Source organism: Hordeum vulgare, chromosome 7H (genome assembly GCF_904849725.1).
Source record: "Hordeum vulgare subsp. vulgare chromosome 7H, MorexV3_pseudomolecules_assembly, whole genome shotgun sequence".
NCBI lineage: Eukaryota > Viridiplantae > Streptophyta > Magnoliopsida > Poales > Poaceae > Hordeum > Hordeum vulgare.
The window spans coordinates 473098068-473121902 of NC_058524.1; the positions used below are offsets into that span (position 1 = coordinate 473098068).

General features: G+C 45.8%; 1 protein-coding gene across 1 annotated transcript; it reads left to right on the forward strand.

Moving 5' to 3' along the window:
- The first annotated feature begins 17503 nt into the window (after positions 1-17503).
- LOC123411107 (late embryogenesis abundant protein 31-like) lies at positions 17504-18693 on the forward strand. The gene is made up of 2 exons (XM_045104033.1): positions 17504-18248; positions 18346-18693. The coding sequence occupies exons 1-2, from the start codon at positions 17595-17597 to the stop codon at positions 18514-18516; spliced, it is 825 nt and encodes a 274-aa protein (XP_044959968.1). The 5' UTR covers positions 17504-17594; the 3' UTR covers positions 18517-18693.
- The last annotated feature ends 5142 nt before the right edge of the window (positions 18694-23835 follow it).

Sequence of the window (23835 nt, forward strand, 5' to 3'; positions counted from 1 at the left end):
ACGACAAAACCCACCTTGTTACCCTTGATGGCAACTACACCATGTGTGCCTTGCTGCCCCTACTGTCACTGGGAAAGGTCACCACACGGTAAGAACCCAAAACCAAGCACTTCTCCCATTGCAAGAATCATAGATCTAGTTGGCCAAACAAAACCGAAGACTCGGAGAGACTTACAAGGATATCAAATCATGCATATAAGAAATCAGCAAAGACTCAAATATATATCATAGATAATCTGATCACAAATCCACAATTCATCGGATCTTGACAAACACACCGCCAAAGAGGATTACATCGGATAAATCTCCATGAAGATCATGGAGAACTTTGTATTGAAGATCCAAGAGAGAGAAGAAGCCATCTAGCTACTAACTACGGACCCGTAGGTCTGAAGTGAACAACTCACGAGTCATTGGAGGGGCGATGATGTTGATGTAGAAGCCCTCCAACTCCAAAGTCCCCTCCGGCAGGGCACCGGGAAGGGTCTCCAGATGAGATCTCGCGGCAACGGAAGCTTGCGGCAGCGGAAAAGTATTTTCGTGGATCCCCTAATTTTTTTTCTGGATTTTAGGGAATATATAGGCGAAGGATCTAGGTCAGGGGAGCGTCAGGGAGGCCACAAGCCTTCCATCCGCCGCCCCCTGGTGGCGGATGGGGGGCTTGTGGGCTCCCTGTAGCCCTCCTGACTTGGCCCACAAGCCCCCTAATCTTCTTCCGTTCGGGAAAAATTTGATTTGGGGATTTTATTCCGTTTGGACTCCGTTCCAAAATCATATCTGAAAAGAGCCAAAAACACAGAAAAAATAGGAACTGGCACTTGGCACTGAATTAATAAGTTAGTCCCAAAAAAGATATAAAAGGTACATAAAACATCCAAAGATGACAAGATAACAGCATGAAACCATCAAAAATTATAGATACGTTTGAGACGTATCAGGGATCAATCGTAGTCCTTTCGATAAGTAAGAGTGTCGAACCCAACGAGGAGCAGAAGGATCTGACAAGTGGTTTTAAGCAAGGTAAAATCTACAGGCATTGTAATTGTCGGTAACAAGTGATTGTGTCGTGAGATGATTCGTAGAAAGCAACAAGTAACAAAAGTAGCAACGGTGCAGCAAAGTGGCTCAATCCCTTTTGTAGCAAGGGACAAGCCTGGACAAAGTCTTATAGGAGGAAAAACGCTCCCAAGGACACACGGGAATTTCTGTTATGCTAGTTTCATCATGTTCATATGATTCGCGTTTGTTACTTTGATAGTTTGATATGCGGGTGGACCGGCGCTTGGGTACTGCCCTTACTTGGAAAAGCATAGCCCTTACTTGATTAACCCCACTCGCAAGCATCCGCAACTACGAAGAAGAATTAAGACAAAGTCTAACCATAGCATTAAACTTGTGGATCCAAATCAGCCCCTTACGAAGTAGCGCATAAACTAGGGTTTAAGCTTCTGTCACTCTAGCAACCCGTCATGTACTTGAGGAAAACAACATACAACATATCAAAATACCGAACGAATACAAAATTCACATGAGTATTATTAGCATGACTTATCCCATGTCCTCAGGAACAAAAGTAACTACTCACAAAGCATAATCATAATAATGATCAGAGGTGTAATGAGTAGCATCAAGGATCTGAACATAAACTCTTCCACCAAGTAATCCAACTAGCATCAACTACAAAGAGTAATCAACACTACTAGCAACCTTACAAGTACCAATCGGAGTCGCGATACGGAGATTGGTTACAAGAGATGAACTAGGGTTTGGAGATGAGATGGTGGTGATGAATATGTTGATGGTGACGCGTCCCCTCTGATGAGAGGAGTGTTGGTGATGACGATGGCGACGATTTCCCCTCCGGGAGGGAAGTTTCCCCGGCAGGATCGTCCTGCCGGAGCTCTAGATTGGTTCTGCTCAAGTTCCGCCTCATGGCGGCCGCGAAACCACGAAAAAGCTCCCTTCCGATTTTTTCCTGGACGAAACCCTCCACATAGCAAAAGAGGGGGGGCCAGTGGGCTGCCCACAAGCCCTCATGGCGCGGCCTGGGGGGTGGTCGCGCCGTGCAGGCTTGTGGGCACCCCCTGGTGCCCCTCCGGCACTTCTTCGGCCCAGTATTTTTTATAAATTGGGAAAAAATCTCCATTTATTTTCACGGCGTTTGAAGTTGTGCAAAATAGGTATCTCAACTTTGCTCAACTTTTGGGCCAGAATTCGAGTTGTCGGTATTCTCCCTCTTCATGTAAACCTTGCAAAATAAGAGAGAAAAGGCATAAGAATAGTACCATGGAGTGAAATAACAGCCAAAGAAGAGATAAATATCAACACGAAAACATGATGCAAAATGGGCGTATCAAGCACTTAGAGCAAAGTTATCTAGCTCAAAAGATATAAGTGAAGCACATGTGAGCTAAATTGCCTAACTCAAAAGATATAAGCAAGGCTCAAAGAGTATTCTAGCAAATTCACGATGAATGCATGTCTCTCTCAAAAGGTGTGCAGCAAGGATGATTGTGACACAACAAAAAGAAAAGACTCCTACGATACAAGACCCTCCAAGCAAAACACATATCATGTGGTGAATAAAAATATAGCTCCAAGTAATGTTACCGATGGCTTGAAGACGAAAGAGGGGATGCCTTCCCGGGACATTCCCAAGCTTAGGCTTTTGGTGTCCTTGAATTTGGCTTGGGATGCCTTGGGCATCCCCAAGGTTGAGCTCTTTCCACTCTTTATCCCTTTTTCCATGAGAACATCACCCAAAACTTGAAAACTTCACAACACAAAACTTAAACAGAAACTCGTGATATCATTAGCACAAGAAAACAAACTACCACCTCTTTAGGTACTGTATTAAACTTGATTTCTATTTATATTGGTGTTAGATTACTGTATTCTCACTTTTCCATGGCTAATACCCCCCGATACTATCCTTAGTTTCATCAAAATAAGCAACCAACACAACAAAAACTGAATCTGTCAAAAACAGACCAGTCTGTAGCAATCTGTATACTTCGTATACTTCTGGTATCTCAAATCTTGTGAAAAATTACGACAGTTTGGGCAATTGGCATATCAACTAGCATAAAAAAGAATCAACTCAAAAGCTCTTTCTGGATAAAAATGAAAAATAATTTCGTTAGCGAAAAGTTTCTGTCTTTTTCCAGCAGGATCAAATAACCATCACCAAACTAGTCATAAAGGTTTTACTTGGCTCAAACACAAAAAGAAACACAAAATACACAATCATAACAGAATTATGATGGTGTGGACGCAACAAAACAGAAAGCAAAAGGCAAAGATAAATTCATTGGGTTGCCTCCCAAGAAGCGCTATTATTTAACGCCCTTAGCTAGGCATAAGGTGATAGAATCACGTATCATCGTCTTTGGTGCTCAAACCATAAGTATCATTCATCATGGATTCATAAGGTAATCTTATTTTCTTTCTAGGAAAATGCTTCATGCCCTTCTTTAAATGAAATTGAAATCTAATATTCCCTTCCTTCATATCGATGACAGCACCAATAGTCCTTAGGAAATGTCTACCAAGAATGATAGGACATGTAGGATTTCAATCAATATCAACCACAATGAAATCCACGGGTACATAGTTCCTATTTGCAATAATGAGAACATCATTGATCCTTCCCATGGGTTTCTTAACAGTAGAATCCGCAAGATGCAAATTAAGGGAGCACTCATCAATCTCATTGAAGCCTAGAACATCACATAAAGACTTTGGAATCGCGGAAACACTGGCACCCAAATCACACAAAGCATTGCATTCATAGTTTTTTCTAGGAATAGAAACTTCCAATTCAAGTTTCTCTTCAAGAGATTTTATCGTAGCATCGACGATATGATCGGTAAAGGCCTTGTTTTGGCTATAAGCGTGTGGAGAGTTTAGCATGGATTGCATCAAGGAAATACATTCAATCATAGAGCAACTATCATAATTGAATTCCTTGAAATCCAAAGTAGTAGTTTCATTACTACTCAAAGTTTTGATATCCTCTACTCCACTTTCAATGCTTTTAGCATCAAGATAGATAGACTCCGAATTATTGGGGTGTTTTTCAACCAAGGTGGATTCATATCCAGCCCCATCATCATTAGGTTTGACACTATAAAACAAGGATTCAATGGGAGTCTCACCAAGCACCTTATGATCTTCGTGATTCTCATCACAAATTTCAGGTTTAGCACCATTTTATTGACTAAGGTAGCCTGTTTATCAGAAATCTGGCCTGCCAATTTTTCAAGACGAGCGAACTGAGAATTTAGCGCAAGGAATTCTTTGGCCATATCATCAACTTCTTTATTCATAAAAGCCAAAAAATAATTTTGCTCCCTTAGTTCTCTATGGAAGTAACTATTATAATCAAACTGTGTATACATGAAGACTTTAACACTAGTTTCAATCTCTTCCACCCTTGTGTAGTAAGCATCATAATCCTTTGGTTGGGCCATACAGGTCTTAGCAGGCAGACAAGCGCACAAGCGAACAGAAAGCAAGCGAAAGAAAAGGGTGAACGAAAAAGGCAAAAAAAATTGTAAATTTTTGTTTTTCAGAAGTGGGGGAGAGGAAAACGAGAGGCAAAAAAGTAAATGCAAGAGATGAGTTTGCGACACTTACTTGGATAAGCTTCACATAGAATAATCCCCGGTGCCAGAGATTGACACGTTGATGGGAGACTATTCTTGACTTGATCCTCCCCGACAACGGCGCCAGAAATTCTTTTTGCTACCTCTTGAGATTGCGTTGGTTTTTTCCTTGAAGAGGAACGGGTGATGCAGCACAGTAGAAGTAAGTATTTCCCTCAGTTTTGAGAACCAAGGTATCAATCCAGTAGGAGTATCAAGCCAAGTTTCCAAAGTACCTGCGCAAAAACAGCAAACTTGCACCCAACGCTACAAAGGGGTTATCAATCCCTTCACGGTTAACTGCAAGGTGGGATATGAAGGCGGAAAGTTCAACGAAGTAAAAGTGTGGAGCTAAAAATATGATGTGAAGTAGACCCGGGGGCCATAGTGTTCACTAGAGGCTTCTCTCAAAATAGGAAATATTATGGTGGGTGAACGAATTACTGTCGAGCAATTGATAGAACCGCGCAAAGTCATGACGATATCTAAGGCAATGATCATACATATAGGCATCACGTCCGAGACAAGTAGACCGATACTTTCTGCATCTACTACTATTACTCCACACATCGACCGCTATCCAGCATGCATCTAGTGTATTGAGTTCATGACAAACAACGTAACACCTTAATCAAGATGACATGATGTAGAGGGATAAATTCATGCAATAGATATAAACCCCATCTTTTTACCCTTGATGGAAACAACACGATGCGTGCCTCGCTACCCCTTCTGTCACTGGGTGAGGTCACCGCACGGTATGAACCCAAAACCAAGCACTTATCCCATTGCAAGAATCATGGATCAAGTTGGCCAAACAAAACCCAGAACCCAAAGAGAATTACAAGGATATGAAATCATGCATATAAGAGATCAGAAGAAAGTCAAATAAGATTCATAGTTAATCTGATCATAAATCCACAATTCATCAGATCTCGACAAACACACCGCAAGAGAAGATTGCATTAGATAGATCTCCATGAAGATCATGGAGAACTTTGTATTGAAGATCCAAGAGAGAGAAGAAGCCATCTAGCTACTAGCTATGGACTCGAAGGTCTATGGTGAACTACTCACGCATCATCGGAGAGACAATGGTGTTGATGAAGAAGCCCTCCATATCTGAATCCCCCTCCGGCAGGGCACTAAAACATGCCCCAGATGGGATCTTGCGGAGACAGAAGCTTGCGGCGGCGGAAAAGTATTTTCGTGGATCTCTCTTGTGGTTTTGGATTTTTCGGGGATTTATAGGCGGAAGAAGTAGGGTAGACGAGCCACAGGGGGGGCCACAAGCCTGCTAGGCACGGGCCCCCCGTGACCGCGTCTAGGGGGCTTGTGGCCTCCCCTGGTGGCCTCTGCCTTGGTTCTCACACCCCCTGCGTATCTTCTGTTCTGGAAAAAATCTTTTCGGAGGTTTTATTCCGTTTGGACTCCGTTTAATATTCTCCTCTGAAAAGGGTCAAAAACACGGAAAAAACAGGAACTGACACTTGGCACTGAGTTAATAAGTTAGTCCCAAAAAAGATATAAAAGCCATACAAAACATCCAAAGTTTGACAAGATAATAGCATGGAACCATCAAAAATTATAGATATGTTGGAGACGTATCACGCGTGCAGGGTGAAATGAAGCATGAGCTTTCTCCAAAGGTTTTTTTCGGCTGCTGTGCCGACATATGGGACTCCTTCCTCCCTTGGCTTAATCCATTCTCGAGTGGTGATAGGTATGTGGTCCCTAACAATAACTCTGCATGCCTTCACAAACTTCTGCTTTACATCTGTGGGAGCAATTGGTTGCCCGGCATTTGACACTGTTTCGATCTTGTATCTCTTACCGTCATCCAGCTTCTTGGTTGGGCCTAGTTTCGTCCGTACTGAAGTTTTGCTCGATCCAGAGGGCTAAAACAAAGAGTGTTAATATATGTATATAGCAGAGGATTAATTTATTAATATATATATGCACCTCGATGGAGAGGTCGGCTTCTTCCTCATTGGAGCCGCCGATTCCTCCCTCGCCCGAGGCGTGGGCGTCTACCTCACCGGAGCTTCTACCTCCTGTGTTGAGAGACTCATCTCCCTCGCCGGACTCGTTCAGAAACTGATTGGTGACATCGACATCGCCAACTAAATTATCATCCCCGCGGATGACACCATGCATCACGTCTTCCTGATATTTGTCTGTGTCGTGTATTGGATCCATAGTATCTACAAATTCATTAAACATAAAAAACCAAATTAACTAACAACTAAAACTCCCGCTTATATACATCGAATAATCCACTTAATTAATGCATCATCAAATAATCAACTTAATATTATCGAATATATAATATGGAAAACATAAATAATACATCTCTCGAATACATCGAATAATATATAACTGATCAACCAACAAAGAGTCGTCGCTGTACTGAGGTGCGGGCGGTGGACACCCAAAGAGCAAGGACCATCACCGGATCATAGCTCGGGTGAGATCCGTGAAGAACCTACCATGTACTGGAGAACTGGGCATCCAACGCCTCCATGTAGCAACGGACGTGCTCATCCTCCTCCCTGACACGGCGACGTACCTCCTCCTCGGGGGTCGGCACCCTAGGCACCGAAAGTGGCCCCCGCGACCACCACCAAAGAAGCTCCGGGTCGATGATGGGAGCCCGGTTCCTCACCAAGTTGCGCCCCCCGGAAGGTAACTCCTCCTAGTGCCAGCCCGGCAGAGCCCAGTCCCGCACATGCTGGCGCCTATCAAGCAGGTGGTCGCCACCGAGTCGACGACGAGGATGCCGGTCGGGCATCGTATGTCCTACTATTTAAATTCCTACTATTTAATAAACTTTCTAAACTTTACAATACGGAGAAAAATGAGTGAATTTATACTCTAAGATATGTCTAACTGATTATCTTAACCTTTAAGGGATTTAACGAAATGGCGACATTCTGGATGTGTAGAAAATATCCATGTTTTTCCTGATCGCATCTACCCTTCTATACTTCGCATTCTCTACTCTCAAAGGATTCACGAAAACCATGACTTCATCATTACCTAGTAGTAATAGGCGCATGATGTTATGAAGCTTTACAAAGTTGTTCTATAACGAAATCGCGAATAGGATAATTAGCTTTTTGGTACGCAGTTCAAAAAGAGCCATCCAAATATCGCTATTTGGAAGGACTCTGCTGAACTTCGTACCAAAAAACGAATTATTATATCAGGAACTCTGTTCCAAAACAACTTTTGAGAGCTTCATAGCGCCATGTGTCTGTTACTACCACGTAATGACGAAGCCATGAATTTCTTCAATACTTTGACGGACAACATGACATATAGAAGCTAGCTAGCTAGCTAGGTTACATAGATGAGATAAAAAATCGAACCAAGTTGTGCACATGCATAATGTGGCATTCTTGATAAATCCAATTCTTATTAAAAAACTAAGAGAATCTATTGTCCACATATATATACTAATTAATTGCAAATACATAACAAACTTTTGCACTAATAACCTACTTAACCTAAACTAATAATAACCTAACCAAAATCAAAACCTAACCAAAATCTTTTTTTTCACTAATAACCTACTTAACCTAAACTAACAATAACCTATTTAGCACTAAACTAACTAATTAAATTAACCTAATGACCTAAACTAACTAAATTAACCAAATGGCCTAAACTAATTAACAGAGCTCTAAACTAACCTATTTGACCTAAACTAACACTAATTAATAGAAGAGCCCTAAACTAACCTATTTAACACTAACTAACACATATATTTAGCACTAAACTAACTAAATTAACCTAATTAATATATATATATATGTGCAATAAACTGAAAAAAGGCAAAAAAAAAAGAACTTACGGTGTGGGAGGGGTGGTGCCACGATGGGGAAGGGGGTGGTGCCGCGGTGGGTTGGGGCGGCACGGTGGTGGCGCCGGCGATGGGGAAGGGCCGGCCGGAGTTGTGGGGGAGGGGGCGCAGGGATGCGCGTGTCAGAGGGCATTGGGGGCGTGTCGACGATGCCGTCGAAGGGCACCCTGCAGGTGGCGACGGCGACGACGACGAGCAGCCCGCAGGCGACGACGACGACGACGAAAGCAGCCTAGAGGCGTCGGGGGTAGAGGAAGAAGGTGATGGATTCGTGAAAATTGTAACTCCCACTTATATAGTAGGACCTTTAGTCTCGGGTTGGGGCTAGAACCGGGACTAAAGCCCCCCCCCTTTAGTCCCGGGTCTAGCCCCAACCCGGGACGAAAGGCCCTTTTTCGGCAGGCGGGAAGCGAGGGCCTTTAGTCCCGGGTTGGGGATAGACCCGGGACTAAAGGGGATTCTTTAGTCCCGGTTCTAGCCCCAACCCGGGACTAAAGACCTGGGTTGGCTCCGGCGCGGGGCAAGGCAAACTTTAGTCCCACCTCGCCAAGCGAGGGGCGCTAGCTGTTGTTTATAAGCACCGCCGCAGCAGCTCATTTTAGCTCTTGTCTAAAGCAGACCTATGGGCCTAACTCTCCTCTGTGTGCCTGTTGGGCCTATTGGGCCCGCGGGCCTACATCCTGGCCCACCTTTCGTGTAGGGTTTCTAGTCGTATGCATGCCGTGATGGCCCAATAGGCGGCATTTTTTTACTTTAATAATTTTCAGTCCAGTTTATAATTTAATTCTTTGCTATTAAAGATTTTGTTCTCTCTTTTATTTTAGTTTTTATTAAAGATTTTAACAAAAAAAACTTTATGAAGATTCTTTTGAGTTGATATTTTTTTGTTTCATTTTAGCTAATGTTTTACTTGATTATTTTTAACAAATAAAACACTTTGATAATTTTAGTTCATTCTTTTTAGTTAATGTTTTAGTTGATTCTTTTTAGTTGACATCATAAATTTTCAACAATTTCGGACTTCATTTGATATTTTTCGAGCATTTACTTTTTTTGAGCTAATTGACCCTGAAATTGAAAAACACTACAAATGAACTCTAAAAATGTTGAAAGTTGGCATGGCATCATCATTTCACCCACATAGCATGTGCCAAAAATTTGAGAGGGTTACGACAAAAACTGGATGCACTTCGTGTACAAAACAGACAATCTCTTTCGAAGTATCTCGGTTTCGAACGAGAACTCATCTATTACAAAGGGATTTCATTTTTTTGAACTTATTTGAACTCCATACTTTTTGTGTGTTCAAAATGCACCATTCAAAGGCACATCATAAATTTTCAACAATTTCTGACTTCATTTGGTATTTTACGTGCATTTACTTTTTTTTAGCTAATTGACCCTAAAATTGAAAAGCACTACAAATGAACTCCGAAAATGTTGAAAGTTGGCATGCTATCATCATTTCACCCACATAGCATGTGCTAAAAAGTTGACAGGGTTACGACAAAAACTGGATGCACTTCGTGTACAAAACGGACAATCTCTTTCAAAGTACCACGGTTTCGAATGAGAACTCATCTGTTACAAAGGGATTACATTTTTTGAACTTATTTGAACTCCATACTTTTTGTGTGTTCCAAATGCACCATTCAAAGGCACATCATAAATTTTCAACAATTTCTGACTTCATTTGGTATTTTTCATGCATTTACTTATTTTTTTTGAGCTAATTGACCCTGAAATTGAAAAGCACTACAAATGAACTATGAAAATGTTGAAAGTTGGCATGGTATCATCATTTCATCCACATAGCATGTGCTAAAAAGGTGAGAGGGTTACGACAAAAACTGGATGCACTTCGTGTACAAAACGGACAATCTCTTTCGAAGTTTAATAAATCAGTACACAACACATAAACTTTAATACATTACATAGATTTATATTTTGATCCCTTTCCTATGATCGCTTTGGCCATAACCATGGAGCATATTCATTATTTAACGGGATGCTTGGGTCAATTCTGACTATGAAGGGCGGAATTTCATCAAACTTATTATAAGTTGCTGACATGTCTGTCTTGTCCTCGATCCCCACGATGTTTCTATTCCCTGAAAGAACTATGTGATGCTTTGGCTCATTGTCCGATGTATTCATTTGCTTATTTTACTTTTTTTTGGTCTGGAGGACATGTCTTTCACGTAGAAAACCTGAGCCACATCATTGGCTAGCACGAATGGCTTGTCTCTATAACCAAGATTCTTGAGATCAACTGTTGTCATTCCATACAACTGGTCTACCTTTACCCCTTCTCCATTCATGTTCACCCAACTACACCGAAACAAAGGGACCTTAAAAGTAGATCCATAGTCAAGTTGCCATATCTCCTCTATGTAACCACAGTATGTGTCCTTTTTCCCATTCTCGTCTGTCACATCATAGCGGACATCACTGTTTTGGTTGGTGCTCTTTTATCTTGGGCGGTCGTGTAAAATGTATTCCCGTTTATCTCATACCCTTGGAAATGTAATACAGTCGAAGAAGGTGATGTGGCCAACAAGTAGAGTTGATCTCCAACGGTGTTGTCATTCATGAGACGTGCTCGCAACCAACTGCCGAAAGTATCCATGTGTTTTTCTTCAATCCAGGAGATAGCCTTCCCAGGGAACTCGGAGCGTGAAAAATTCTTGTGTTCCTCGATATACGAAGCCACGAAGGTGGAACTTTTTAGAACTATGTAGTGTACTTGAGTGAAAGAATGCATGTCCCTACATATCACTGCTTTCTTTCCTAGCGTGCCTTTTTACTCAGTCTCCCCTCATGTCGCGGTTCAGGAACACCAATCGACTTAAGGTCAGGAAGAAAGTCACACATAACCCAATGACCTCCTCTATTCCATAGCCCTTGGAGATGCTTCCTTCTGGCCTAGCACGGTTATGAACATATTTCTTTAAGACTCCCATGAACCTCTCGAAGGGGAACATATTGTCTAGAAATACAGGACCGGGAATGGAAATCTCGTCGACTAGGTGAACCAGGAGATGCGTCATAATATTGAAGAAGGACGGGGGGAACACCAACTCAAAACTGACAAGACATTGTACCACATTCTTCTGTAGCCTTTCCAGACGTTCTTGATCGATTACCTTCTCAGATATTGCATTGAGGAATGCACATAGCTTCACAATGGGTAATCGAACATTTTCCGGTAGAAGCCCCCTCAATGCAACCGGAAGCAGCTGCGTCATAATCACGTGGCAATCATGAGACTTCAGGTTCTAGAATTTTTTCTCTACGATATTTATTATTCCCTTTATATTAGACGAGAAGCGAGCGGGGACCTTCATACTGCTCAGGCATTCAAAAAAGATTTCCTTCTCTGCTTTGGTAAGAGCATAGCTGCTTAAGTATTGACGCTCTTTATCAGTCTTCTTGTCGTATGGGTCTTTCATACATTGCTGCTCCTCCCGTGCTTCTGTTGTATATTTTGTCTTCCCATACACGCCCAGGAAGCCTAGAAGGTTCACGCAAAGATTCTTCTTCATGTGCATCACATCGATTGAAGACCAGACCTCTAGGTGTTTCCAATAGGGTAGCTCCCAAAATAAAGATTTCTTTTTCCACATGGGCACGTGTCCGGTAACGTCGTCTTTTAGAACAGATTGGCCGCCAGGACCCTTTCCAAAGATTAATATTTGATCCAAATCGTTGACCATAGCCAATAACTCATCACCAGTAGGGAAGTTAGGCTTATTCCGGTGATCTGCCTCACCGTTGAAATGCTTGCCTTTCTTTCTTACGGGATGATTGGTCGGAAGAAATTGACGACACCCGAGGTAGACAACCTTCTTAGATTTTTACAAATATGTACCTTTAGTCTTATCTAAACAGTGCGTGCATGCATTGTATCCCTTGTTTGACTGTCCTGAAATGTTACTAAGAGCAGACCAATCATTGATGGTTACGAACAGCAATGCTCGTAGGTCAAATTCCCGTTGTTTGTGCTCATCCCACACACGTACACCTGGTTTGGCCCACAACCGCAAAAGTTCATCAACTAATGGCCTTAGGTACACATCAATGTCGTTGCCGAGTTGCTTCAATCTTTGGATGAGCACTGGCATCATAATGAGCTTTCGCTTCATGCACAACCAAGGAGGAAGGTTGTAGATTCATAGAGTCACGGGCCAGGTGTTGTGACTGCAGCTCTGCTCCCCAAAAGGATCCATGTTGTCTGTACTTAGACCAAGCCATAAGTTCCTTGGGTCATCTACAAAGTCCGGCCACTCCCTATCGATTTTCCTCCACTGCGACCCATCTGCGAGGTGTCTCAACTTCCCGTCTTTCTTACGCTCATCTTTGTGCCATCGCATCAACTTGGCATGCTCATTGTTTGTGAACGGACGTTTCAACCATGGTATTATAGGAGCATACCACATAACATTAGCAGGAACCTTCTTCCTGGGGGGCTCGTCATCGCCCTCAACATCACCAGGGTCATCTTGTCTGATCTTGTACCGACATGCAGTGCATACCGGGCATTTGTCCATATTCTCGTACTTCTCACCGCGGTACAGGATGCAGTCGTTACTGCATGCATGTATCTTCTGCACATCTAATACAAGAGGGCAGATAGCCTTCTTTGCTTCGTACGTAGTCTCGGGAAATTCGTTATCCTTTGGAAGCTCCGGCTTCAATATTTTCAGTAGCTTCTCAAATTCCTTGTCAGATAAACTAGTTTCTGCCTTCCATTTTCAATAGTTCCAGTGTGGTACCGAGCTTTGTGCTGTCATCTTCGCAATTTGGGACAACAACTTTTTATGATCCTTTAGCATGGCCTCCAACTTCAGCTTCTCCTTGTGTGTATCGCATTGTCTCTTTGCATCAGAAATGACCCGACCAAGACCATCAGCGGTCTCATCTGATGCCGGTTATTCTTCACCTCCTTCTTCTTCATTGTCTTCCATTGCAGTATCACCGTATTCTTAAGTGAACATAGGATAGTTGTCATCATCTTCTTCTTCTTCATTGTATTCCATCATAACCCCTCTTTCTCCATGCATGGTCCAACAAATATATGTGGGCATGAAATCTCTCCAAAGCACGTGGACTTGAATGGTTTTCGAGATAGAGTACTCCTTCACATTTCGACAGTCAACACATGGACAAGGCATAAAATTATACACTTTGTTTGCCTCAGCCACATCGATAAATTTATGCAGGCCTGCAATAAATACGGAACCGCGTCGTTCGCCGTACCTCCATCGCTTTCGTGCATCGATCTGCATCATACATGAATAGTGAAATGACCACCGTACATGGACACATGCAATATTTTTGTATCAATTACAGATGAAAAGGTTAAGGTTGCAAACCTCAGTCGAGGATACTATTTTGTGTGAACTTAAGTGTTACTCAGGCATTAGTCCCGGTTCGTAATGTACTCCGGAGTGAGTCGGTCACCGTACATCCATTGGCGGTTTATCTGTATTATGAAATTAAGTATATCCAAAAACCATTGCAGAACATCATGAATAGAGAAATGACCAAATTAACACAAGTTCATCATCACATTAAAACCAAAGCACAGTAGTGATTAAATATTATTATTGCAAAAATAATTACGTAAAGTTCTCCCATAAAACAACATACAACTATGTAAAACATTTAAATGCAACAACAAATGCGATCAAAATCGCAACTAAGGTAACAATTGACACACAAGCATAATGATACCAAGCCTCTTTATCAATGGCATATTTTCTTATATTCCTAATATTCAAGCGCATTTCATCCATCTTCAAGCGCATTGCATCCATCTTCAACGGCATTGCATCCATCTTCATCTTCCGATCATCGACAACATCGGCAACATGCAACTCAAGTTCCATATTCTTCTCCTCAATTATTTTCAATTTTTTCTTCAAGTAATTGTTTTCTTTTTCAACCAAATTTAATTTCTCGACAAGAATTTCTATGTGGGTTGAAATTTCCGGTTCACATACCTCCTAGATAAAAAATATATGTCATGTTAGTCGTCATAATTGTCATAAACACTAAATAAAACAAATAGTTATAAAGGATAATATATACCACATCCGAATCATAGACAGGACGAGGGCCGACGGAGGCGGATACCAAAACCATCGCACTATATAATAACAAAAAATAATGAAAGTAAGTAAGTAATTTATACAAGTATCTATCTAAATCATACAAGTAAGAAAAATTTTTCTTTTAGAAAGAAGATAAGAACAAGAGGCTCACCGCGGTGGTGCTCGTGAGGAGATCGGCGCGGGCGATCGACAACGATGAGGACGGGCACGGGACGACACCCTACATATGTGCAGAGTCTAAGAAGTTAATTTGAGCTCAGATTTTGCATCTAAATCAAAATAACCCCCACATACACTCCTACACTAAAACCCACAAACCACCCTACTTTTAGAGCATTTGAAATGAGCTAAACTAGCAGTGAGAGATGAAAGGATGAAGTAGCTAACCTTTTAGAACACTTGTGTAGTTGGTGCACGGCCAAACCTAGACAAATATTGAGGAAAATGGAGCTTGAAGGTCGAGCTTGGAGAGAAAAAAGTTTTAAGTAGTGTGGCTTGGGCATTTCATCGAACACCTCATGAGCATGCATAGAAGGGTGACAAAGAGCATGTCTTGCACACCTCAATAGCCAAAAAACAGAGGAGAAGGTGGGCAGGCGTGAGGGTATATATAGGCAAAACTTTAGTCCCGATTTTTGTCTAAAACCGGGACTAATAGCCTACCATTTAGTTCTGGTTTTTGCCCCTAACCGGGACTAATGCTCCGCGGCACGCCACGTGCCAGTCGCTGGATCTTTAGTCCCGGTTTTTGCCCCGAACCGGGACTAATGAGATGAATCAAACCGGGACCAATGCCCTTGCAAACTGAACCGGGACCAATGCTTGGCATTGGTACCGGTTTTACTTCGACCCGGGGCTAATATGGTTTTGTGCTCCGGTCGAAAGCCTCTTTTTCTACTAGCGAGGGCTTCAGCAGGAGGGTGATGCTGGGAAACTACGCTCTGGCGCGGAGAGACGGTGACAGCGAACACTATGTAATTGATGAAGATGTGCGAGGCGGCCAGGCAAAAGATCATAGGGGAGTCACCCTGAGATTGCAATCTGGTGGTTTTGGAGGTCTTTAGCAGTCTGATGTCTACCCCTATCTGTGTGAACTTGGGTGTGTAATAGATGTATGGGTGGTGATTTGTGTATTGCTAGAATGGTGGCATGACATTTGGTTCGACAGCGAGCGATTGTCCCATGGGTCTTCCCGCAATACCTGAAACTTTGTATAGCTTTTTCTTACCTCAACTGTTCTTGGAACTGTTGTATTTTTCATTCTATGCAATGGAAAGGGGTTGCTTGCCCGGCTCAAAAGAAAAAAAATATCGTCACATGTGTGTCAAGTTTGAGAGCACAGCGCAGCCAATTTGATGATTTACTCTCTCTTTTTAGATATAAGGTATTTTAAAAAAATTAGTATAAACTATACAAAATAAAATAAGTGAATATATATTTTAAAATAAATGTGTATATATCCGTACGTAGTTGATGTTGAAATTTAGGTCTTATATTGGAGCAAGTACAATACAGCTGAGTCAGCTGGTTATAAGAAATAAACTAATATATTTTTATTTAGTTTGAGAAAAAAGAAGAGAAGAGAGAAGGTAAGCGGGCTCTTAGCTAAGAGTCAGTTCTAGCACGTGCTCCTAGGCCTTTTGTGAGTATGAAAGGTGAACCATATAATAAAAAAAATAGTATATTTTTGCAATGAACTATTGTACATGTTGGCTATAAGATGGGCTATAGATGACATGACAATGGCTTATAGCCAGCAGCTGGCTATACTATTGTAATTGCTCTTAGAGCATCTCCAACAGTCGCGCTTCGTGCCGCGCGCAAAAAACCTGTTTGCCGCGCGCGCTTCGGCTGGTTTAGCGTGGCCGCCAGCGTTGGCTCCAACGGTCGCGCTATAATGCAGCGCGCGCCGCTCCAGCAGCGCGCGCAGCACGCACAAACCACATATACATTTCAAAAAATATTAGCAAAAATGATCAAACAAACAAAATAAATCAACAATAAATAGTCATTACAACTCAAACAAATAGTTTATCGTTCAGTACAACAAATAGTTTATCGGGATAGGCCGGGAAAGCGCCTGAACGGTCGCCGGGGGGCGCCGACGGCGCCGGCAACGGGGATAGGCCGGGGAAGCGCCTGAAAGGTCGCCGGGGGCGCGAGTGGCGCCGGCGGCGGGGATAGGCCAGGGAAGCGCCTGAACGGTCGCCCGGGGGCGGCACGGGGATAGGCCGGGGAAGCGCCTGAACGGTCGCCGGAGGCGCGGGCGGCAGCGGCGTGGCCGGATGGGGGATGGGAGTGGGAGAGCGAGCGTGTAAGAGTCCATCACGCGGGAGCTGGCGCAGCGCGCTGAACTGCATATGCCGCGCGCGTCGTTTTTCCACTCTCGTTAGAGCCACCAACCGCGTTGCCCGCGTTAAAGCGACCTAATTTACGACGCGCGGCGCGCGGCCGTTGGAGATGCTCTTAGACACCTCTTCTTGTGTGTGAGGCCGCGAATCCAGGTTTCGTGTCGACGCGCCTCGTGCGTGCAGAGACGAAATATCTGCGACCAATGGGAAGGCACCAGCGTCCATGGCGCCAGGGGACACCTCACCCCTATGTACGGAAGAAGTTTCTGCTACCCATTCTTGGATCCGGATGACACTGCATCGGCAGTTCGGCACGGAGACAGCTGCTCGAAACATCTACGCTCGCATGCGTGCACGCGCCACCGCCCTCCACGCTTGCGCCAACGAGACCCTGCCACCTTCGTCCGGAGCAGCACACCGCAACAGCCAACACCGCACGTGTCCCCGCGCCCACACCTTCGCCGGCCACCGCATCGCCTCATCGAGCGTATATAACGGAAGACAAGCAGTGACGACCATATCTCGAAGTAGCAAAACTGACAGTGAAGCGATCGATACCAGCAGGTTTGTACAACACAGAAGAAAAGAGACGGTGAGGTGAAAGCAGCAGCTAGCCATGGCTCAAGCACAGGCGACGAGAGGCGACCCGATGAAGGCCCAGCAGGAGCAGCCGGAGCCCATCCAGTACGGGCACGTCTTCGCCGTCACGGGCGACCTGGCCGTCCAGGCCATCGCGCCACGGGACGCGGAGGCCATGCGCACCGCCGAGGAGAGCGTGCAGGGCGTGCAGGTCCCGCAGGCCAGCGGCGGCGGCTTCAGCGCCGCCGTGGCCATGGAGACGGCGGCCGCGTACAACCAGGCCGTCGGCGCCGTCCGCCCGGGCCAGGCCAGCGACGCGGCCACCAAGCAGGGCATCACCGTCACCCAGACCGCCGTGCCAGGTGGCCGCATCGTCACCGAGTTCGTCGCGGGGCAGGTGGTGGGGCAGTACTCCGTGGCCGACCAGGCGATGATGCAGCAGCAGCAGCTGGTGGAGGAGGACGCGAGCAAGGTGACGATCGGCGAGGCCATGGAGGCAGCGGCCCTGTCCGCGGGCGATCGGCCCCTCGAAGAGACCGACGCGGCGGCCATCCGCGCCGCGGAGACCCAGGCGCAGGGAGAAGACAAGGTCATGCCCGGCGGCCTCGCCGACCAGGCGTGGGCCGCGGCGAGCGCCAACGCCTGGGCCGAGCGCGACGAGGACAAGATCACGGTCGGCGATGTTCTCTCGGTACGTACATTACGCGATATATGCGTACGCTCCTTTCCGAGTTAAATCATGAACCGGTCGTTTGAAATCGTTGCGGCGTATTCCATCCCGTGTGCAGGACGCGACGACGAAGCTGGCGGACGACAAGCCGGCGGCGAGGGAGGACGCGGCCAGGGTGGTGCAGGCGGAGACGTATAGCGACGCCGGGGCGCGCACCAAGGCCGGCGGGGTGGGCGCCGCGGTTACCACGGCGGCGAGGCTAAACAAAGAGGACGACGACGACGCTTGAATTTTCACGTCACGTGCTACGTCTCGCGTGTGTGCTGTGCACTCGGATCAGACGGAACAAGCAGAACAAGGTCGTGTGTGTAACCTTGCAGGCGAATCAAATCAGTAGTAGATTCAGCCAGCCTTGTGTGTAATAAACAAACACAAATAACAGCGTTGATCCGTCTGTGAGTTTGTACATTTTTTGTTCCTCTCCGGAGTAGTATGATGTCGTATGCTTTTTACTGGATGTTTCGCTCAAGTTAAAGTCTATTTCAGCTATTTTTCGAGTTGTGTAAATTTGCGTATTTCGTATTTCGACATTTCCGGTGCCGCCATGAGAAGGGACACATACCGATTGCCGCTTGTGCCAGTGTCTAGGGCACGCAGCGAGCGCGAGCCATCGTGATGGAAGAATATCGTACCGACCAACATTCGGTGGAAACCGTTTCGAGAAAATATGTTTTCTACTAGTTCTTAAAAAAAACTGAAAAATACAACATGTTAAGAGAATAATGTTTTATTGGCACATAAAATTTTAAAACACATGAGATGTAAGCCATGAAAAAGACAAAATCACAATAATGTCATTATTTAAGGTTGAAATTTGTCTTTTCATAACTTCGTAACGTGTAGATGTGATAATAAAATGTCATCCTTCTCACATCCTATATATTTTATACTCCTACATTTTTGGAAATTTAAAATAATTTTCTTGAAGTTTTTATTAAATATTAATTTTCGTATGATATTCTCACATCAAGACTCTGGTAGCGTAACCATGCATGCCGTGCAAACACCAGGGGGCGATTCACATGTGTCCAGCTGCCAACACATTCAGAATTTGTGATTCGCAAGGCCACGGCTATTGCATTGTAACTTAGAATAGGCCTATGTACCTGTCTTTTTAGGCCCACCCTTTTTACTGACATGAATGTCCTACAGGTTACGGACATGAATGTCCTATAGGTTACCATTGAAGCCTCGATTACATTCGGTTCGATGACCGTCATTCGGCCTGCTCAGAGTCACTCGAACAACTTTGCGTCACTCGGACACATCTCGTCACTCGGCCCACAGGAAGGTGACGGTCTGCTCAGAGTCACTCGAATAACTTTGCGTCACTCGGACACATCTCGTCACTCGGCCCACAGGAAGGCGAAGGAACTGAAGAGACAACAACGGCTAAGGACTTAACAAGTTAACGTCGAAACCTTGAACTTATTCGGTTGGATGACCGTCACTCAACCTGTTCAGAGTCACTCAGACAACCTTGCGTCAGTCGGACACATCTCGTCACTCGGCCCACAACAAGGTGAAGGAGCTCAAGAGACAGCAACGGCTAAGGACTTAATCCACCACATAAAGTGGAGTAAAGACCCACGTTACCAGTAACGCCAGGGGTTAAGGCCGTCGTTTCTAGTAACTTCCTTCTTCATTATCATTTGTTGCCTTGTAATGGAGCTCGGTTGGTCGTGTCAGCCACTATATAAGCCACTCCCGGGCACCAGCTCAAGGGTGCAACACTTGTAATTTTTTACACCCTTCATAAAAAAACTCCAGGCTGAGGGCTCGAGGCATAGGGCTATTACCACTTCCGAAATGGGGCCTAAACTCGTAAAACCGAGTGCATCCACTGTGCCTAGCTAGACTTCGCCCCTCAGTTCATACCCTTGGTACTATTGTCAGCATCATTCGCACGACAGTTGACGCCCATCGTGGGACAACGCTTCTAGCAAATCCAGCGCAGTTGGAGATATTTCACACTTGCGTCAACATGATGACACTCGGCGGAGAGATTCTCTTCGGTTCCCTCAGCTTCATTGTCGACGATTCGGTGTGGCTGCAGGATGCGCCACTCGACACCGATGCCCTCTCCGCGCGAGATGCGTCGCATTTCAGCGTAGTAGCGCATGGAGTCTTCATCCGGCAGCCATCGGTGTCGTATCATGGAGCGATGGATCAAGCACGCTATGAAGAACCAGACCATCTCCAGACAGGTGGCCATGCTCAACTCTAATGAGCCCACTGCCAGCGTCCTCCCTTCGTCGAGCAAGGAGTCATTCGGCGACTCCAACAGCTGCAGCAGTAGGGGTGCAGCCGAGATCCTGATGGCCGACACCAATAGGGAGGCAACCCCGATCACGCCGCGGAGAACTCTCTCGAGCGTGACGGCAGGGAGCGTCGCCACGGCGACGGCAACCACCACATTCCGCAGCCGCTCACTAGGCAGCAGCGGGGACAACTCCGGCAGAGGAACGACCAAGTCCTTTTCATCCCCATCACCGGGAACACCCCGGAGGAGATCACGTTGGAGAACGCGCGACTGACCAACCTGGCCGAGCGCGAGCGCCTCGAGCGGATCCAGCGTTCACTCGACGCTCGGGCTGCGAGAGACCAGCTGACCTCCAATCGCAGCCGAAGGCGGTTGTTCCCGAATGACCGCATGCGACACATCGAGGTGATGCAGACTCTTTTGCTGAACCTGACCGACGCCAATCTGATTGCTGATTCAATTCAGCTGAGTAATAGCGCGCATGGGGAAGGCATTCGGTAGATCCAAGCTCTACGAAAGACGACCTTACAACAGAATTCCGCAGTATTGCACTCGCGGCACCGCATTCACAACAAGTCCGTCCACGCAGACACCGTGCAGTCGGCTCATAGCCCGCACGTCCACAAGCGAAGCCAAAGGTTTCCTCCTCTTCCGAGAGGCCCGCAAGGAGGCTGGAGGCAAGGTTATCGAGACCGAAGCAGGTCACCCCCTCACAGGTGTGGCTCACTCGGCCTCCGTCCTCACGACTGTAGGCCAAGCCCCAATCGGCGTCGGGGTCACGAGGGCGGCGACTACCGGGCCCCCGAGTTCAATGCTCGGTCCATCATCACACATCAGGTGATCGATTGATCGCGAGCAGCCGGGGAGTGTCCGGCCTCGAGTGCTTCGGCCGACACATCCGAGAGGCCGAAATCCCCTCCAACTACCGGTGGGCTACGGGGATCGGCAAATTCAATGGCGAGTCAAAGCCAAAGACTTGGTTGGAAGACTACCGAGTGGCCGTCCAAATCGGCGGCGGCGACGACTACGTCACGATGAAGCATATGCCCCTCATGTTGGAGGGGTCTGCGAGGGCGTGGCTCAACCAGCTGCCCCCAAGCAACATCCACAGCTCGGGTGATCTAGTCCGAGTGTTCGTCAAGACATTCGGGGGAACGTACAAGCACCCATGCGGGTTAACAAAGCTACAACACCGCGTCTAGAAGACCAACGAAACTCTTCATGAGTACATCCAGCGGTGGACCACTCTCCACAACACCGTTGAGAAAGTTACCGAGCATGAGGCCGTGTGCGCTTTCAAAGCGGGCACTCGGTATCAAGAGCTCATCCTCAAGTTCGGTCGATCGGGACACATGTCTCTCGGTAGGGCGATGGAGATCGCCAATCGCTATGCGAATGGCGAGGAAGAAGACCGCCTTCGCAGCGGCAAGAGCCGAGCCAGCGAAGCCCCTCAGCCGGGCAACACTGGAAAGAAGCAAAAGGGAAAAGGTGACCCATCGGGTAAAGACGAAGTAGCTTGTGTCCCAGGATAGGGCCAAAACAAAACCAAGAAGAAGAAGGATTGGGCTAGCAAGAAGAAAGCCGAGTCGAAGAGCAATCTGCTAGACCAGTCGTGTCCGATCCATTCTTGCAAGGACGAGGAGGGGGAGACTATCCCCGCATGGCACACCGCTCGTGAATGCCGACTGCTCCGAACGGAGATGGGCGGAGAGACCTCCGGAGACAGGGAGGATGAGTACGACCCTGCGGATACCTATGGGTATCCTAACATTCAGACGACCCTCATGACCTTCACCAACATGGAGATCAAGATCCGATTGAGAGTTATCAATTGAGAGGTGAACATGGAAGCTCTCGCTGTCACAAAGTACCTCGACTGGGCAAAGACGCCCGTCACCTTCAATCAGTCGGACCACCCCGCCAGCATAGCCACCCCCCGGAGGCAGACGTTGGTGGTTGATACGTCTCCAACGTATCTATAATTTTTGATGATTCCATGCCATTATCTTGTCAAACTTTGGATGTTTTGTATGCCTTTTATATCTTTTTGGGACTAACTTATTAACTCAGTGCCGAGTGTCAGTTCCTGTTTTTTCCGTGTTTTTGACCCTTTTCAAAGGAGAATATTGAACGGAGTCCGAACGGAATAAAACTTCCAAAAAGATTTTTTCCGGAACAGAAGATACGCAGGGGGTGTGAGAACCAAGGCAGAGGCCACCAGGGGAGGCCACAAGCCCCCAAGGCGCGGCCAGGGGGCCGCGCCTAGCAGGCTTGTGGCCCCTCTGTGGATCGGCTGCCCTACTTCTTCCGCCTATAAATCCCCGAAAAATCCAAAACCACGGGAAAGATCCACGAAAATACTTTTCCGCCGCCGCAAGCTTCTGTCTCCGCAAGATCCCATCTGGGGCACGTTCTGGTGCCCTACCGGAGGGGGATTCGGATACGGAGGGCTTCTTCATCAATACCATTGCCTCTCCGATGATGCGTGAGTAGTTCACCATAGATCTTCGGGTCCATAGCTAGTAGCTAGATGGCTTCTTCTCTCTCTTGGATCTTCAATACAAAGTTCTCCATGATCTTCATGGAGATCTATCCAATGTAATCTTCTTTTGCGGTGTGTTTGTCGAGATCCGATGAATTGTGGATTTATGATCAGATTATCTATGAATCTTATTTGAGTTTCTTCTGATCTCTTATATGCTTGATTTCATATCCTTGTAATTCTCTTCGAGTTGTGGGTTTTGTTTGGCCAACTTGATCTATGATTCTTGCAATTGGAGAAGTGCTTGGTTTTGGGTTCATACCGTGCGGTGACCTCACCCAGTGACAGAAGGGGTAGAGAGGCACGCATCGTGTTGTTGCCATCAAGGGTAAAAAGATGGGGTTTATATCTATTGCATGAATTTATCCCTCTACATCATGTCATCTTGCTTAAGGCGTTACTCTGTTCGTCATGAACTCAATACACTAGATGCATGCTGGATAGCGGTCGATGTGTGGAGTAATAGTAGTAGATGCAGAAAGTATCGGTCTACTTGTCTCGGACGTGATGCCTATATGTATGATCATTGCCTTAGATATCGTCACGACTTTGCGCGGTTCTATCAATTGCTCGACAGTAATTTGGTCACCCACCATAATATTTGCTATTTTGAGAGAAGCCTCTAGTGAACACTATGGCCCCCGGGTCTACTTCACATCATATTTTCAGCCTTACACTTTTACTTCATTGCACTTTCCGCCTTCAGATCTCACTTTGCAATCAATCTTGAAGGGATTGACAAC

Excerpts from the sequence above, each read along its gene's own strand:
- LOC123411107 (XM_045104033.1), top strand. The coding sequence starts at position 17,595 with ATGGCTCAAGCACAGGCGACGAGAGGCGACCCGATGAAGGCCCAGCAG. Across the intron at positions 18,249-18,345 it reads CGGTCGGCGATGTTCTCTCG|GACGCGACGACGAAGCTGGC; the intron begins GTACGTACATTA and ends TCCCGTGTGCAG.